Raw genomic sequence first — 19,618 nt, 5'->3', positions numbered from 1 at the left:
GATATACAGAGAGAGACAGAGAGACTCCAAGCATTTAAGCACAATGGAAAAGATATATACTTTATTTCTCCCTATTGTAACAATACAAATGTAACAAGTGCAATTACAATTAAACTTGAACTGTACATTCTATCTAGTAATAAATCATATATAGTATTAGACTTGTATTAACAATGTACCCGGAACATGTACTGTAGCAGCCACTACAAAGCTATTGGGTACAGATGTAGATCAGCTGTAAGGCAACTGTTAACATTGCAACTTCCCTATCAATATCAATACAGTGCGCCCCCACTCTTAAGATAAGCATTACAATTTACTACATGTATAGTATAGCAGAATTGAAGAGCAGATTCAAGGAAAGGAGCAAGTTTAAAATTGTGCATTTTTACACAATGAGGAACTGTGGTGATTTACAAGTGATGGGCTCTTTTTCCTTGGTCTGTTTGTTATCATGTGCGACTGGTAGGTGCATATCAACATGGTACATGCACATACTATGCTTCTGAGCTCAACAATAAATACAATAAATAGTAGCATCTAAAGCACGCGTATGTGTATGTATGTGTGTGTGTGTGTGTATGCGTGCTTCGGTGTGTTTGCAAGGGGAATTCGAGGTGTGCACCAATAGGAGTGCTCCTCTATATAGGACACTGTGAAGTTGGTTGGTTAACCTACTGTATAGCGCATTGGAATAAACCACAGCTGGACTTTGACCTGAGCATTTTAAAGCATCAAGGATTCCACCGGGATTGCATCAATGACGTTCAGTTCTGTACAGTCAGAAACAGGCGGCTGATGCAATGCAGGGATTTCCTCCAGTGCTGTAAAATGCTCTAAACAGAATCCAGCTGTGGCTCATCAGAGTACAGGCAAATCAAATCAAGCTATAGGCACATAAATGCTGCAGGGGTTTGGCACGTGGACTCTTTAAACTTCAGTTCTTTGCCTGCCATGTAAGCTTCTTACTCGCAAGATAACAGAAGGCAACATGCATGAGAAATATTTCACTGACAGCATGGATGCCCTTGAAACAGCATGAATTACTGCAGTTTCTTGGATTCCTTTGAATTATCCCTTTTGTAGCTATTTAGTCACCTGGCACTGCTACAGTATGCATATCTAAGACACTGTGCTGGAAGCAGGGTTAGACATGTTGAAAGAGCTCAGGAATTCTCATTACATTACATCTCATTTATTTATATTTTTCAATGGCCCTGCATACACTTAATTTTTCTATGATGCTGTAGCCTGTAGCTCTGCACAAACATTTGTGATTATTACTTATCCACAGGGATCTCCGGCAATAACAGCAGCTTGTGCTGAACCTTTATCTTTTCCACCTAATAAGCCAGCTCTGCACTGCACCATGATGAAAGCCCCCACCTGTGCATGCATGAACAGCTCCAATAATTGGAAATTGCTCTTAATTAGGGTGATGCCTTCTCTGCCTGGGATCAGAACTAAAGACCATGAAAGATTTCCTGATCTTAAATGCCAACAGTAAATGAGCAAGTGAGAAAAACTTTTGTCTTGCATGTTGCTGAAAGCATCTCAACCAGTCAGGGTCCAGTATCTTTTACCTGGCTGTAACTGAGCTCAGATCATTCTCTCATTAGAAAGCAACAGCATTCGAGCATCATGGTCCAAAATGTGGAACTCCTTGCAAACCTGACCAACAGCACATGACGAGTGACAACCCCACTGAAACGGTTTGTGCCAGCCCTCATACCTTGCTCTGCTTTGTTATGCCCTTGGGTGTACAATTGCCACGCCCTCTGGTGCAAAACTGGACGCAAGGACAATAACTCTATAGTCAACTACAGTACGAGGCACCACCCCACTCTTTATTTAGTAATTTCTCCTCCTAACAAGCAGGGGCAAATGTGACATCTTGTGCAAGGTAGGATTGTAAAGAGATCTGTGCTGCACTGGATTGGAGCTGTGCATTGGAAATGAACTATATGTTACTATATAGAAAAGAGTTCACTGGGTTCCTTTCTACATTGGTTCTTCTCTATTTGCATGTTGTCAGTATAACCACTGTATCATCACTAATAACAGTTTTACAAACAGGGGCAGAGAGGGGGGAGCACACAACAGTTTGCTTCATCACATTCCTCTTAAACACCACTAGCTTGCTGAGAGATGCAGAGCTACATTGACTCTCCCGGGAGCATGCTCTAGCAGAGTAGAGCTTGTAACTCCAAGACAATCAGACAATGAATTCATCTTTGGAAAATAACCTTTTACAAGTATCAAAGAAGTTTCCATCTCCCTTTACAACAGAGCTTTTCCAAGTTGCATGAACCTTGCTAACTCAACGCAGAGGAGGCTGCAGCATTACATTTACTGATTGAGCAAACAATTCCAAATATCTCCCTTCACGAGGTTGCTTTCACTGGCTCCAGTCAGGGTTCACCTGGTACCCAGATGCTGCTCTGCATTTTATTTAATGGTAAGAAAAACAAAGTTTGCATGTTGGAGCGCTTGAAATAGGAAGGCTGTATACGCAAGCCTCACTGAATAGATCTAAAGTTGAGAGCAGCTGCTATACAGACTGCGAGTTCCATTTTCCCTTACCTTGTGTATAGCATTGCTGATCAGCCATAAGGAATAGGTCAGGCTGATGTTATGAAGGACACATTACTAAATTCATATTAATAATACTTGCTTACTTACTGCATCTGGAAAACCGCCATAGAAGAGGAAAGTAACGCAGGTGCTGCATTTCTTGATTCACGGCAATAGCAGTGTAATTAACAATGGCGTCTGCTCTAACACGGTAACTACTCCTGCAAGGCTGAGCTCAATCACTCCTCAAACCCGAGTCTGAAGACTTTCTCTAAAGGCCTTTATGTTTGCAAATGCATGGGAATACGAAGCAAGGCTCGTCTTGATTGTCTACTCTGGTAATGTTTCTTTAACAACCCTGGGGAAATAATGACATGTTTAATCAGGAGTCTCGGTATAGGGTCTATATCTACCCAACTCCAATTTTCAAATCATTCGTTTGGCGTAGGATTTGACTAAAAAAGTATGTCATGGATAAATACTGCATGTTAACCTGGATGTTTTAGGTGGCTCATATCTATCTGCTGTGAAGCCTACATAATGTTGACTGACTGACAGGCAAAGACCTGGGTGCCCACATACAGGACAACTAAAAGAGCTGCTTGGTAATGTAATCAGTGATTGAAATGACAGCAACTCTTGCTTGCTAGTTGTAATATCATTAAAAGGTTCAGACAACAACCTAAAAAATATAGTTTCTCAATGAAATCTGAATTTTAATTCCACAAACACTCAATACTGCTGTCCAATGTTAGAATTACTACTGTTTGGAGCATTATGGCATAATCTGCACACTATTACATAATTTGGGTACACATAATGTTACAAATGAAGGGTTATGCTTTGCAAATACAAGTTAAGTTAATATGCTACCTCCAGATGTTTTACTGTGTTTTAGCTACCGGTATATCTAATCAGTGATTCCAGTAGTTAACGCATTTCAATTCATTTCATAAGCAACTATATGACTGAGCTACACTGCCCTAAACTAACTACACCAGAGGGATGCATTACACCCATTACTGCTGCTGGGATTCATCCTCAAGATTGGTCCCAGGTGCAGCTTTCCTGACCAGTTCACATTAATCTAGAAATAAATACAAATTAAACTAAATGGATTTGTGTGCAGGAGTGCAATTCTAAAATGAAATATTGATGATGATGTCTGATAGTGTTTTTGTTTCATGGCCTGATTGCAGAAGCAGCTTCTTCTATAAATATCCACAGAACAGGCATTTGCAGCCTCTACTCTCTAACGCTGATTGTCTTGTCTGTGATGGGGCACAGATTCGATAAGACCACATGATGGTAACAGCACACAGGTATTTCATCTACACAAACTCTATTGCTCACACACCACATTCACATTGATTACAGGTTGTACTCGTGATGCTGCAGTCACAGTAATCCACTGGACGTCTCCACCGGCATCTACAAGCTGTAGCTTCTTCTAATCTCCTACACTGCATTCCACTCCTCACACAGGCATCCTAGAACAGCTTTTGCTGTCCATTTTCATTGCTGTGCTTGGTCTTTCTGCAAAACAAACAAAACAAAAGTGAACGCTGTAGTTTTGAGTTTTGTAGACCCAGTGATGGGAGGTGTTCAGAGCACTTAGTGACATTCTGTGTCGACACATACCATGGCTATGCTACAGCAGTAAATACTGGTCAAGAATCCCTCAAAGTTTATACATGTAACAATATACTCTCAGTCTGAATCAACTCAGTATACATATGCCCTTTGAAGGATAAACATAACATCCTGTGAAACATGGACATCGGACAGTATGCTCTTTTAACAAAAGCTCAGGGAGAATGTATCAAATGTAGGTAAACGACTTCAATGGCACAGTGTTATGATCCCTTTAATGGATGTCACTTATTAAGCCCCGCCCTTTAGATTGTTCAGGACTGGCTGGTGCAGTTCCTCTCAGTCTGAGAGAGCGAGAGTGAAGCATTGCAGTGATACTGCTCCCAGGTAAGGACAGTGGAGAAGGTAAAACAACAGCTGGACTATAACACACCTTGCTAGGTTGAGGTTTAAACGCAACATGTGTATTGCATGAAACCGGAAAAAAATGCTGAACTATATGTATGTACATGAATGTTACAATCCTAAACCTATTAGTTTATTATAGTGGGAATCAGTAAGCCTACCCTTGCACCTCCAGCCACAGAAAAGACAGCTTGCAATAGATTCAGCAGCATACCTTCGAGCTGAGTACATGATGGTCACAGAACACAGACACCATCACCATCCGCCCACAGAGGTGCCAAGGATCGCTAGGCTTTGCATTGCTATCAATAAATACTTGCCATATGGTCTTTCTTGTACATCTCATTAGAAATGCCTGCGATGTGAAACGTCACACTCTTAATCGAGGGACGTTAATGACATGGGCATCTCCCCTTTAGTGTTTGTTTAATGCCTTCATCAGCATAACCAATCAAGCAGGCAGGTAAGTAAACTGGTTCATACAGCAAAGGCATGTCTACGCACACATACATTGCACGTGTGTGTTTGCTTGCCTTTTTTGTACATCTAATTAGAAATTTGTGAAACAGAACAACTCAAGCGATATTAATACCGTGGGAGTCTCCTGCCTTTCAATGAATTCAGAACAAAGAGGGAGCTTCATCAGGGGTGCCAAAAACACACACAAATGTGTCACTTTATAGTAAGTGTCTCTGATTACTTGAATATTAATTACCTAGTAAATACATGTATACTTACACACACTTACAATGTGATTATGCATGCTTGCCTACTTAACATGTCTTTTTGCACAATATACAGCTCTGGTTTTACTATTTATAGGTATGTGTTTGGGTAAAATGAACATTTTTGTTTTGTTCTATAAACTACTGACAACATTTCTCCCAAATTCCAAATAAAAATATTGTCATTTAGAGCATTTATTTGCAGAAAATGACAACTGGTCAAAATAACAAAAACGATGCAGTGTTGTCAGACCTCGAATAATGCAAAGAAAATAAGTTCATATTCATTTTTAAACAACATAATACTAATGTTTTAAATTAGGAAGAGTTCAGAAATCAATATTTGGTGGAATAACCCTGATTTTCAAGCACAGCTTTCATGCGTCTTGGCATGCTGTCCACCAGTCTTTCACATTGATGTTGTAAAGAGACTCAGTACATTGTGATTAACATTGTTGATCTAGTTCCTCAAGTACCAAGGGGGCATTGGCATCCCCAAAACAGATGGTACCTGATCTAGCATCTCATCTACGCAAAGGCATCTCTGACATTCCGGCAAGCCACACATCACTGTGGAGCTGCTTGATCTGGACGTGACTGAATCCTTCGACATGCAGCCAATGAATCTGCTGTACGTGCTGCTTCAGAGTAAAGGAGCTCCCTCTCTGCTGAAATGCACATTTTCACAAAGTTTTAACTCATTCAGTGTTGAGGAACATTTTGGGCTTTTTTTTCTAAAGGAAGAATAAAGATTGATATGCATGAAACTGTTCTGGGAAAGATTATTAAATGGCAGGCTGGGCTTTGAAAAGGTTCTGAATCAATTTCAGGCTTTAATTAAGAACCCTTGATGTTTACTTCATTACACACAGTAAATCAAATGTAACAGTTCCTCTGAGACACTGTTCCCATTCATCTTCATGTTTCAAATATGTGAGAAGCTTTCTTCTCTCTAGGAGTGCGCATGCATTTGAGATGTGCGTGCGATCAAATAATTAACTTAACAATGAAAGATTATCAGCTTGTAATGATCCTTTACAGACGTGTACCAGAACCTTAACCCCAACCTTAACCCTAGCCCCAACCCTAACCCTAACCCCTAACCCTTAACCTTAAACCCAAGCACTAACCCTAGCTCCAATACTAGCCCTGACTCCAAAGAAAGAAAGAAAGAAAGAAAGAAAGAAAGAAAGAAAGACTATTTTGCACTGCCAGATTCTCAAAGCTATTTACCCCAAACTGTCACAACATTATTTCTGGAAGATAAACGTTCCATACACAATTGTAAATCAAATAAGACTTGAGATGTATTTTAAGCCCCCGAAATAAAATGCCTGAGTTGTTTATTTATGGACTATTTGGAGTACAAAGCTTTGAGTATCTAGCCCGATGTGTTAATAAGGGACTTTCATGGGGGGGATGACTTTATAAACAACATAAAATGAAATGGAATGATACATATTTTGTATCAATGAAAAATAAATACATCAAACGTTTCCCTTATTGCCGCACTACATGCACCTGTTACACTGCGTTTCATATGATTGAGAGGCAAATGCAGCTTCATGATTTTCTCAGGAGGAATGAAAGTAATACATTATGTAAATCCTATAATCAGTCACACTGACATCCTGACCCTGCAACATTTTACACAGCACATCCCTTCTTTTTGTAGCTCTCTTGCCCTCAGTTTTGACCCAAAGCAATTTTTGGGACATTCATCACATTGTTAATAACCCAATTTATTTTCCATATTGTCCACAGGCTTTGAGAAGTTCAGCCGAGTAAATAAAACAGTCCAGGTGCTTCTATAGATACCCTGATCGGTTTGATATCATTCACTGCACCTAACCCTAACCCTAACACTAACCCTGATCGATGAGATATCATTCACTGCACCTAACCCTAACCCTAACACTAACCCTGATCGATGTGATATCATTCACTGCACCTAACCCTAACCGATGAGATGTCATTCACTGACCTAACCCTAACCCTAACACTAACCCTGCTCGACATTCATGGATAACCCTAACCCTAACACATTGATTGGATATCTACTACTGCACCTAACCCTATTGGGGATGGTGATTGGACTAGCTACCTGGTAAGGACCGAGATAGCACCCTAACCCTAACCCTAACACTACTAACCCTGATCGATGTGATATCATTCACTGCACCTAACCCTAACCCTAACACTAACCCTAACTCTAACACTAACCCTAACCCTAACCCTAACCCTAACCCTGATCGATGAGATAACCCTGAACACTGCACCTAACCCTAACCCTAACACTAACCCTGATCGATGTGATATCATTCACTGCACCTAACCCTAACCCTAACACTAACCCTGATCGATGTGATATCATTCACTGCACCTAACCCTAACCCTAACACTAACCCTGATCGATGTGATATCTAACCCTAACCCTAACACTAACCCTGAACATTCACTGCTAACCCTAACACTAACACTAACACTATGTGATATCATTCACTGCACCTAACCCTAACCCTAACTCTAACACTAACCCTGATCGATGTGATATCATTCACTGCACCTAACCCTAACCCTAACTCTAACATTAACCCTGATCGATGTGATATCATTCACTGCACCTAACCCTAACCCTAACTTGTAAGCACAGGGGAGAGGGCTGAATGTCTGGTGCAATTTACACTAGTAAATATTTATTAGTTTGGTTTTATATTTCACGGATAACTAACACTAAGCTAAAAGACACATCCACCAGCTCAGATTAGCTGCTAGCCTGCAGTTTTGGCATTAAACCCTGTTGAAAAATAAATGAATCAATAAAACTGCATGTCAAAGGCTTTTACACTCACACAATGACAAAATACAGTTGCCTGTACAATACTGTTAAACACAGATGCAGGTATTTGATTTCAAAACCACAGCATCTGGCTTTCTGGACTAAAGGATGTTGCCAGATCCCCCTGTGCAGCGGCCTTGTCATCCCAGGGTTACAGCTCATCTCGCATTGACAGGATTCTTTTGAACATTCAATTTGTTTCTCATTCGCTGGTTTTCACTTTGCCTTTGATTTGTAACAGCTGATTAAGATATGTTGGAAATGTAAACCCAGCTGTTTCATTTGTCTGGTTTAATTGCATGGCAGACTTTATTGAAATGAATTGTGAGAATAAAAAACAGGCAACTCCAATATAAACTACCCTGCAATGAATAACAATACTGGGCTGTTCTAATACTATTAACTACCCTGCAGTGAGTAACAGTACTGGGCTGTTCTAATACTATAAACTACCCTGCAATGAGTAACAATACTGGACCGTTCTAATACCATAAACTACCCAGCAATGAGTAACAATACTGGGCTGTTCTAATACCATAAGCTACCCTGCACTGAGTAACAATACTGGGCTGTTCTACTACTATAAACTACCCTGCAATGAGTAACAATACTGGTTGAAAACACATGATTCAGTAATACAGTGGACATCACACAGCGTACTGCTGTCATAGAAAGTGGAGGTGTTAGGATGTTATTGTACATTACGTGACAAGTGAAATCTACCTGCCATTCACGTTCATTGGGATTCTTGCAATAAGAGGACACAATACTGTTTGAATTAACAAACATCACTACGGATCCATGGAAACAACAGAGGAATGAATGGAAACTTCTGAGATTGTGTTTCCTCAGTTCACTAATGAAACCTGTGGTATAGCGGTGTGACAGAAATATGAGTTCTGGTGATGAATCTTCCTCCCGACCTGTGAGGGCGCTAAAGAACGAGAGGAGAAGTATCTGGAAGGGCTGGCCTGACAGTTCGTTTCCGGGTCAGGGAAGTGGGTCAGCCTGGAATGAAGCGAGACTCTGTTGTAAGTCCGTATTGATTTGAAAGGTAAACGAGAGGCAGCTGCAAGTAATAAGGCAGCTGCAACCGTTTACCTAGATGTCATGCGGGATTACATGTAGGGGCCAGGGTAACGCTGATCTTTTCCTTCGTTTGGGTTAAACGATTAGAGAGAGAGAAGGACTGACAGAGGAGCTCTCACAGTGGATTGTGTTCGTGTTTTGTATTGTTGTGTCTGTCCATGTAACTGTCTGTTTTTGTATTCAGCACTAGACTGTTAAGCACACCTCCGGAGCTCTCGCCAGGGTCAACACGATCCAGACCACCACTACACACCACACTACCTGTGTCTGCACCGAGCACCTGCATGTCTGCACACACCCAGGACTGGTGACCGCGTCTTGTGTTTTGCTTCGGGATTGTGCCCTGCTTTGTTATCCCCGCGCTTTACACATTGTTGTGTATAGCCGGGGATTTATTATTTAACGGTCACCAGACCTGGATTATATTTAAAGCACCTTTTTCACTGAAATACCGTTGTCTGCCTGTCACTCCTGCATCGTATCACCGCTACACTTGTTCCCCTTACCAGCCACTTTGCCACAAGCGGTCATAGTCATGCTGTGCTTTCTACCTACTGCTGAAATGAAGAGCACTGGATATACACAATAAGCGCACATGAAAAACAAGCATAAGGAGTGAAGTATGCACGACTATACAATAGTATTCACTGTTTCAATGAGTAGATTAGTGAGTGAAGTATGCACGACTGTACACTAGTATTCACTGCAAAAAATATTTGTTTTACAAAAATGCAACCTATTATTAGTCTAGTTGCATTTTCCCCCCAGTTCACAGTTTCATCAGAAAACTACACAATTGCATTCACACTCATGTATTAAACTCTTACACAGAGCTCTGCTCTCTGCCACACCAAAGTCACATCTAACTCCATTCTGCCAGTCTGGTTGCATATATACCTGCCAGGAACCATGTGACCAATGTTGGCAAAGGCAATCTGAGACAATGGAGATCAAACAGATTCTATGGTAATCCTTTCAGCATTCATGGTGGAATTCCCTGTAATACAGCCCACTCTGCCACAGCTGCTTCAGAACACATGAGGTGCAGCTATATGAAGATAACCAGCTGCATGGAAATCCAGCCTGAAATCCAGGATTCACAAGGATCACATTCCCACAAGGGCTGTATTCATTTAGGGTATTGTCGTCTGGTCTATCTAATGGTTTTGCATGTTAATGTTGTACAGTGTGGTTTGATAAATAAAAAGCCGCCACTGCTGTTCCTCACTTCCTTACTTTAATCTGTTAAGGTTTTTTTTAATTTTTTTTTTTTTAGTATTTCTTAATATAACACTAGTGAGTGTTTAATAGTTAGAGATGATAGAAGAACAAATCATGAGACAGTGTTCTTTTAGTATGTTAGAATAAATTCTCTCACAGCAGGGGATTCAACTGTGCAGAACACTGCGTTGCGCCACACAGGGGTTTGGAGAACTCTACAATAAGAATGCTGCAGGTACTCTTATAAACCTTTACCACAGTATTTTTTGCATGATATTTTTTCCCATGCTTTTTCCATGGTTATGCCACGTTTGTTTATTAATATGGTTATGTTATTTGCTTCACCAGAATCCTCTTCTACTATAAAAAATAGAAATCTTTATAAAACTGAAAATAAATAATTAATGATAAAATGGAATGGAAATGATGATTTAATGGAAATGATAAAAGAGATATAAAGCATCAGAGAAATTGCATTTTCACTTAACAGTCTCTCTGTCCTCGCATACTTCCTCTGTCATCCCGCTTACAGTATTGTACCTCAGGCCAACAATAACAAGTGATATTTACACACACAGCCTCCGAATCCTCCAGAGCAGCATGAATCATTAAAGAGCAAGGAGAGAGCAGGGTTGGGTCAGAGGCATAAACACTGAAATCAAGAGAGCGCAGGGTTGCACTAGAGACACAAGCACTGAAATCAGGAGAGCGAAGGGTTGCACTAGAGACACAAACACTGAAAACAGGAGAGCGCAGGGTTGCAATAGAGACACAAACACTGAAAACAGGAGAGCGCAGGGTTGCATTAGAGACACAAACACTGAAAACAGGAGAGCGCAGGGTTGCATTAGAGACACAAACACTGAAAACAGGAGAGCGCAGGGTTGCATTAGAGACACAAACACTGAAATCAGGAGAGCGCAGGGTTGCATTAGAGACACAAACACTGAAAACAGGAGAGCGCAGGGTTGCACTAGAGACACAAACACTGAAATCAGGAGAGCGAAGGGTTGCATTAGAGACACAAACACTGAAATCAGGAGAGCGCAGAGTTGCATTGGAGACACAAACACTGAAAATAGGAGAGCGCAGGGTTGCGTTAGAGACACAAACACTGAAATCAGGAGAGCGCAGGGTTGCATTAGAGACACAAACACTGAAATCAGGAGAGCGCAGGGTTGCATTAGAGACACAAACACTGAAATCAGGAGAGCGCAGGGTTGCATTAGAGACACAAACACTGAAAACAGGAGAGCGCAGGGTTGCACTAGAGACACAAACACTGAAATCAGGAGAGCGAAGGGTTGCATTAGAGACACAAACACTGAAAATAGGAGAGCGCAGGGTTGCGTTAGAGACACAAACACTGAAATCAGGAGAGCGCAGGGTTGCATTAGAGACACAAACACTGAAATCAGGAGAGTGCAGGGTTGGGTTGGAGGCATAAACACTGAAAACAGGAGAGCACAGGGTTGGGTCAGAGGCGTAAACACTGAAATCAGGAGAGGGCAAGGTTGCAAGTTCTCCTGAAGCCCTGGTTTTCAGCGCCAGTCCTCACTCCTGCTGGTATTTTTCATCTCTGTCTATTTCAAGTGAAACAACAGAGTAAAATATTCTCAGAGGCGTCCTTTCCACAGGGCACGCTTTCTATTAACTGGGCGCTCGTTCCCAGGATTTACTAAGGGCACTCTGCAGTGGGCTGTTTGACCAGTTGCTTGATTTGCTTTGGATGTTTTTTTTTTTCAATTCAATTAATTTTCAACATTTGTAAGAACGTACAAACCATACTCCTTTTTGATTACCTGTATAAAAATTAGCACAGTCAAAGGCTTATGTAACAAAGTATGGTAAAGCACACAGAAGTATTGTAAAGCGTGGTAAATGATAGTGTAGGATAACCATGTGAAAGGTTTGGGAAAACTGCAAAATGTATAAACGTTTGTAAGGGCCCTACAGTGAGCGGTGTGCTTACCAGGCTGTGGAGCTCTGGAAGGACATGAGGGTGGGGCTCTGTGCTTCTGGCTTCAGGCTGTGCCTCACCTGTGAGGCTTGAGGGGGCTGTGAGGGGGGCTGGCTGGACCCCTGGACCGGGCTGCTCCACTGGCTCTGCCCCTGCTTCAGCCACCGGCCCCCGAACCCCCACTTCACTAAGTAGTACCTGCACAGCTCATAGTTCATAGCAGAGTAGTAGAGAAAGTCCAAGGCAAGCAGCACCATGATGAAAAAGCCATAGATCCACACTCCAACCAGGGCGCTGTAGTTACTAGAAAAGGGAAAACAAAACAAAAAAGGGGAGCAGGTTTCAGAAACTCATGGTGGTGTCTTTCTTCCAACCCTGTTCTAAACTTTAACTGAACCAATTAAGTCTCCACCCAGACCCTTTAGGGGTTCATTACCTCATTATACCTGTAAAACCTGGAATGGAATAGACCTCCAGGACAGGGATTGGACACACCTGCTTTGGGACATCAAGGTCTTTTCACCAAAATGTATTTATTTTTATTTATTTTTGTGAAAGAAAAAACAAGGCTGCTAATGATATATAACTAGCAACAAGCAATGTATTAGAGACACCATTTGAATCCTTAAATTAGTATTTTGACTTTTGAATTACTTGGAAAATACTGAATTACTTGTAAGGTACTTTTGGTGCTAGGCCCTCTCTTCTTGTTCTAAGAAACCAAGGCTATGAAATCCCGTCCCAACCCCACTGTAGAGAACAGCTACAGTGGCTTGCGAAAGTATTGACCCCCCTTGGCATTTTTACTATTTTGTTGCCTTACAACCTGGAATTAAAATGGATTTTTATTTGGATTTCATGTAATGGACATACACAAAATAGTCCAAATTGGTGAAGAGAAATGAAAAAAACAACTTGTTTCAAAAAATTCTAAAAAATAAATAACGGAAAAGTGGTGCGTGCATATGTATTCACCCCCTTTGCTATTAAGCCTCTAAATAAGATCTGGTGCAACCAATTACCTTCAGAAGTCACATAATTAGTTAAATAAAGTCCACCTGTGTGCAATCTAAGTGTCACATGATCTCAGTATATGTACACCTGTTCTGAAAGGCCCCAGAGTCTGCAACACCACTAAGCAAGGGGCACCACCAAGCAAGCGGCACCATGAAGACCAAGGAGCTCGCCAAACAGGTCAGGGACAAAGTTGTGGAGAAGAACAGATCAGGGTTGGGTTATAAAAAAATATCTGAAACTTGGAACATCACTATTAACAAAATAGGAAAAACGCCAAGGGGGGTCAATATTTTCGCAAGCCACTGTACCTGGTGTGAACTGGATGAAGCTCAAAGCAGGCTGGTGAGTCACTTGCCGTGTCATTCTGCTGGTGTGCCATGTGGCTAATGAAAGTAAGAGTCTCTGCCCATACTGCAGATAGAGACTTGTGTTGCTTTGTGTCAGGAGTGGCAATAGTTTACATGACAGAAAGTATTTGATTAAACGGCTCTAGATGTTTATTTTGGATTACAAATTGAACAGAGTTGTGTAAACTAGCACACACAGTTTGTTTCCCAAGACAGGCTAGGTTTTAAAGATAAGATGGGGCGACTATGCTTCTCAGACAGAGCACTCTGAAGCAGGATCATTGTAAATCATAGCTGTACTACAGTAACCTGAAGAGGTCAGATTCAATGATACACCGTTGTTGTTCCGCAATGTAATCCACTGCTGTGACGAGCCAGACTGTGGGATTTCAAAGCATAACAATAGCGGAAGCAATCCTGAGAGAATGCCTGTGATGTTTGGTACAGGCTTGCACAGGACCGGTATGGGAAACAGCTTATTGATTTCATGAGAGGGAAATCATTTATCCCAGACTCATGCTTCTTGAAGTGACATGTTAAGGATTAGAGAGTTGCCTTGGACTTAATTAAAGGCCACAGATTCTACCAGCCTCTCTAATACACAAGGATTCATTCCCCTCACAACATGACCAGGTCTGTGCCTTGATTGCAGCATCTTAAATAGAGAGCAGAGTTTTGCCACTAGCTTGGAATGCTGCTCTGATCTTTGGTTCCTCATTCTATTCCACAGAACTGTGCATTCTTCAGGAGCTGGAGTTATTGTGACTGAATTGTATATACATCTTTAATTTAAAAAATGTCAATGTCAACAGCTGCTATTGAAAAGGTTGGAGAGGTTGAGTATTGTGCTGGCTAAATCACACATATTTCCAAAAAGCTAATTCTATTATTACAGCTGCTGCATCAAATCAATGACATCTTGCCCCCTGCAACTCTCATTAAAGAGAGCTGTCATTTACCTTAAAAAAAAAAAAAAAAAATATATATATACACGAATCTAGTACACAATATCGCTCAGCAACCAGTGTGAAAACGTTTCCCACCTAAAAGGCTTAAAATGAAAAGGAAATATATATAACCCTAGAAATAAACCACAGGGGGATAGTAAAAAGACTACAAATTGTAGATCGAGAACATCTATATTAACCCTTTACTGGAACAAATGCAATATTGCATTCAGTGGCAAAAATGGACTTGTTTGTATTCATTTGTGTTCAACAGAAAGATATCTTTAACACTTTACATGAAGTGTCTCTAATTACTGAGTGTTTGCATAGTAGTTACTTAATAAATACATGTGCACTTACACATAATTACAATGTTATTATGCATAGTTACAATGTACTTCAGGTGTAAATCTTTATGCACAATATATGTAAGTACACAATTGTATCAGAAAAGGGTTAGAGTAGGGAGGTTAGGGTTAGAGTTACAGTATATCATTTAAAACTGAAATAAATCTAAACATTTGCATCACTAAGGACACAGAATAACAACGTGTATTATATAAATAACCTTTATTTTACCCTTAGATTACGAAATGCAAATTAGAAACAAACCCAGAAAGAAGAGCATCTGAACAGCACTAGTGTAAGACTGGTAAAAGCTTTTGACTTGCGAGTTATTTCAGGAGGAAGGGAATAATAACAGCGTTTGAATCCTTGCTAGGTTCAGAGCTTCTTTACAGGACACAAGGCTTTCATGAGAAACACCCCCTCCGCAGTGTAGCCTCCTCAATACGCACCCTGACAGGGAAGCTTCCTGTTCATAATGAACTCCATGCTACATGCCAGCAGAGCCATATTTAATGAAATGAGGGGACATTTAACAAACAGAATTAGGCTGACAGCGCCAATTACTGCACTAAAATAGAAATGCGCCAACACCGGACACTGTGAGCAATTTGATGACTGTGAAATCCCGTCATGGAATTAACCTCACCATTACTGCATTTTACTTTTCATTGAATTCTATAATTCAGCCCTTTGAGCGGCAGGTATTCACAAGCACTCGGGTATCAACACTGGGATTGGAAACTCTTTACGAGGAGTAGGATTGAATATGGTTGATACCAGAGTTTTCACCTCCTTAATACACTGTGACAAGAGTGACTTTACTAATATAATACAATATGAAACAAAGCACATAACAGCAGTGGTATCAGGTGATTAGATTTTAACAATAATTCTCTCTTAACTGCAATTAAAAAAAGATATATATATAGCTTTTAGTACCAAATCATAACAGTTGTCAATATTTTAGGAATATATATATATATATATATATATATATATATATATATATATATATTAATTCGTCAATTCTCTTATAATAAAATCTTAGATAATTATTAATATTATTATATTCTAAAGGTTTTCCACAATGCTTTTTCTACCTGAAGAAAGAAACAAGGACCAGGGGTCACACTTTTTTACATAGAGAATTGTGGGAGTCTGGAACCAACTCCCCTGTAATGTTGTTGAAGATGACACCCTGGGATCCTTCAAGAAGCTGCTTGATGAGATTCTGAGATTAATAAGCTACTAACAACCAAACGAGCAAGATGGTACGAATGGCCTCCTCTCATTAATACATGTTCTCGTATCTTATGCTCTTATATCAGGTCTTTGTTCAGACTCCACACCTGTATCTGGTCCAGTGGGTGTTGTTCAGGCCAGTGGCTGCCCAACACAATCTCTGACTTGGTTTGTTGTTTTCACATCCCAATGAACTAGTGAATTAGTGCCTGAGTAAAGGTTACAATGAATACTCTTAATTAGAAATGATCTCTGCATTAATAACTCCCAGGTGCTCTAGAAGAGGGAGTTAGAGACAAATACTCTTTGTGTGAATCTCAACAAGTTTCATGCTCTCTGGCCCATGATTTTTATAAGGTTGACAAAAAATCGGACTGCAAAATTGTTAAAAGCATAACAATGTATAAGAAAGCATGGTAAAGCACAAATAAGTAATCTTCATCAAATCTGTTTCCCACTAGGAATGTTAACAGAGAAGGATCAGTGAGTTGCATCCTCAGCAAGCCCTTACTGGGTGATAATTCTAAAACCACACATTTACCCTGGTCTTAGCCATGAACCTGTATACACTGTGCATTTACCCTGGTCTTAGCCATGAACCTGTGTACACTGTGCATTTACCCTGGTCTTAGCCATGAACCTGTGTACACTGTGCATTTACCCTGGTCTTAGCCATGAACCTGTGTACACTGTGCATTTACCCTGGTCTTAGCCATGAACCTGTATACACTGTGAATTTACCCTGGTCTTAGCCATGAACCTTATACACTGTGCATTTACCCTGGTCTTAGCCATGAACCTGTATACACTGTGCATTTACCCTGGTCTTAGCCATGAACCTGTATACACTGTGCATTTACCCTGGTCTTAGCCATGAACCTGTATACACTGTGCATTTACCCTGGTCTTAGCCATGAACCTGTATACACTGTGAATTTACCCTGGTCTTAGCCATGAACCTGTATGCACTGTGAATTTACCCTGGTCTTAGCCATGAACCTGTATGCACTGTGAATTTACCCTGGTCTTAGCCATGAACCTGTATACACTGTGCATTTACCCTGGTCTTAGCCATGAACCTGTATACACTGTGCTGCAACACTGGCCCTGACATTACTACTGCAGGCTCTTTGTGAAAGCACTATTCTAACCACAGTTTCTGTCTTGCTCCCATCTGTTCATTGCAAATAACACCTGTTTCTGTCTGTAAGGAAAGCTGCGACAGTGTAATTAAAACAGAGCTCATCTTGGAGGCAGTTATCACTCCATTACATATTCATGTAGCTGCCTGTACTGCTTAAGGAATGCAACTTCCAGGTGCAAAAAAACTTTACTGTAGCTGAGAAAGAAAAAAACCTAGAGCTTCTGTTCAAGAGTGAAGCGTAGCCCAGCTAGTGGGGGAACGAAAACATCCACAGGTTAAATTGGCTGGTTTGCAATTTTCAAGACAGTCAAAATGATCCATAACTTTTAACAATATAGGACAAAGTAAATCTACAGTATAGCATAGTTTATAGTATAGCGATTGAAGCGGCATATCTCCTGTAGAGACAAAGAAAATGCCCAGTATCTATGGTTTTTCTTAATATCATACAAACTGGGCAGATGTGATGTGACCAGATGTATCAGCCCATTGTAAGACTGCAGGTAGTCATATTTATGATGAGTGATTGTGTTCTGATCTGACACAAACAGTGAGAGCTTGAGAGTGGAAATTAATTATTCCCAGGTTTCACAATCCTAGTGACCTAGTGCCACGGAGCTATCTTTTTAGCAGCTTTTAGTACCAAATCATAACAGTTGTCAATATTTTAATGCTAATACTTCTGCATAAAATGTAATATATATATCTCTCTTTCTCCCAGTTGTTTGCATGTGTGTTTGTTTGTTTTGTTATTCGGTGCTGTTTAGCGCTGCAATTACATTAGCAGTGCCACATAGGGATGTGTACCCTGAGTTAGGGCAGCAGCAGTGCCACAGTGGGATGTGTACCCTGTGTTAGGGCAGCAGCAGTGCCACAGAGGGATGTGCACCCTGAGTTAGGGCAGCAGCAGTGCCACAGAGGGATGTGTACCCTGCGTTAGGGCAGCAGCAGTGCCACAGAGGGATGTGTACCCTGACAGCAGCAGTGCCACAGTTGTGTACCCTGAGTTAGGGCAGCAGCAGTGCCACAGTGGGATGTGTACCCTGTGTTAGGGCAGCAGCAGTGTCACAGAGGGATGTGCACCCTGAGTTAGGGCAGCAGCAGTGCCACAGAGGGATGTGTACCGTGCGTTAGGGCAGCAGCAGTGCCACAGAGGGAGGTGTACCATGCGTTAGGGCAGCAGCAGTGCCACAGAGGGAGGTGTACCATGCGTTAGGGCAGCAGCAGTGCCACAGAGGGATGTGTACCCTGCGTTAGGGCTGAAGCAGTGCCACAGTGGGATGTGTACCCCGCGATAAGGCAGCATCACTTACTTGTGCGCGTAGCCGTCGCTGGTCCCTGTTAGGTTGATCTGCATGATGTTCTGGAACTCGGTCTCGTTGCAGCAGTACTTGAAGGCTGTGTTGTTATGGTGACAGCAGAAGATGTAGGTTTTGTTGTCAGAGAGGCGTGGGCAGTGGAAGCCGAAATGATAGCGTCCTTTGTGGTCTGTGTAGGGCTCACAGACTCTGAAATGAGCGGAGAGAGCTGGGGAGACACATAAACACCAATATTTTACTTTTTGCAATTTTCCTGATTGCTGTAATTTACAACTGTATCTATACATTAGCAGTTCTACTAAGCACAACAGACACATGTAAAGCAGACACATGTAAAGCATTGAAATTTTTTTTCAATGTCCTATTTTATGGTGTTTACAGTTGTGCTGAAAGGTTCTGGGTTCTGTCCTTGTCAGTTTTCTCTATATCTCAGTTTACCTGTCTGTGAGCTTGTCTGGAAAATCCGATGTCATAGCTCTTACAGCGTGGTAATGCATACAAATACAATATACAAACCCCCAAATATTCTCTGCTTTGAAATGGAGCCAGACTTTAATTACAAAATCAAAAGAGTGAGAGGGAGGGAGAGATTGATACGAGGATGCCACTGAAACAGAATTTCATAATTTACTGTCATGTCTGAAAGTAATGAGCATTTTCCTGACATTTACCCAAAGAATATTCTAAATACCAGAGAGAGGGCATTTCGAAATGGGAATGCTTATATTATGTTTTTAGCTGCACTGTAATAATATTGGAAGGACATTCCAAAGACTATTACAGAACGGATATTTAAAACAAATGCCATATGATAAAAAGTGAATAGTTACCACACAGAAAGCGTAATG

General features: G+C 41.0%; 1 protein-coding gene across 3 annotated transcripts in view; it reads right to left on the bottom strand.

Annotated features, from left to right (window-relative positions):
- Positions 1–39: 39 nt before the first annotated feature.
- The window catches only part of LOC121318010 (protein shisa-like-1a), an 85,644-nt gene continuing 66,065 nt past the window's right edge, over positions 40–19,618 (bottom strand). For 2 of the 3 annotated variants that reach the window (XM_041254177.1, XM_041254176.1), the window contains exons 3-4: positions 18,765–18,978; positions 12,415–12,709 (exon numbers count right to left, since the gene is read on the bottom strand). In XM_041254177.1, the coding sequence (XP_041110111.1) occupies positions 12,415–12,709; positions 18,765–18,978 (509 nt within the window). Of the gene's footprint in view, positions 4,111–12,414; positions 12,710–18,764; positions 18,979–19,618 lie in introns of those variants that run through there. The other variant, XM_041254178.1, reaches the window with a different exon arrangement.

Source organism: Polyodon spathula, chromosome 7 (genome assembly GCF_017654505.1).
Source record: "Polyodon spathula isolate WHYD16114869_AA chromosome 7, ASM1765450v1, whole genome shotgun sequence".
Lineage (NCBI taxonomy): Eukaryota > Metazoa > Chordata > Actinopteri > Acipenseriformes > Polyodontidae > Polyodon > Polyodon spathula.
The sequence above is the reverse complement of the archived record's forward strand: the minus strand, read 5'-3'. Positions and strand labels throughout refer to the sequence as shown.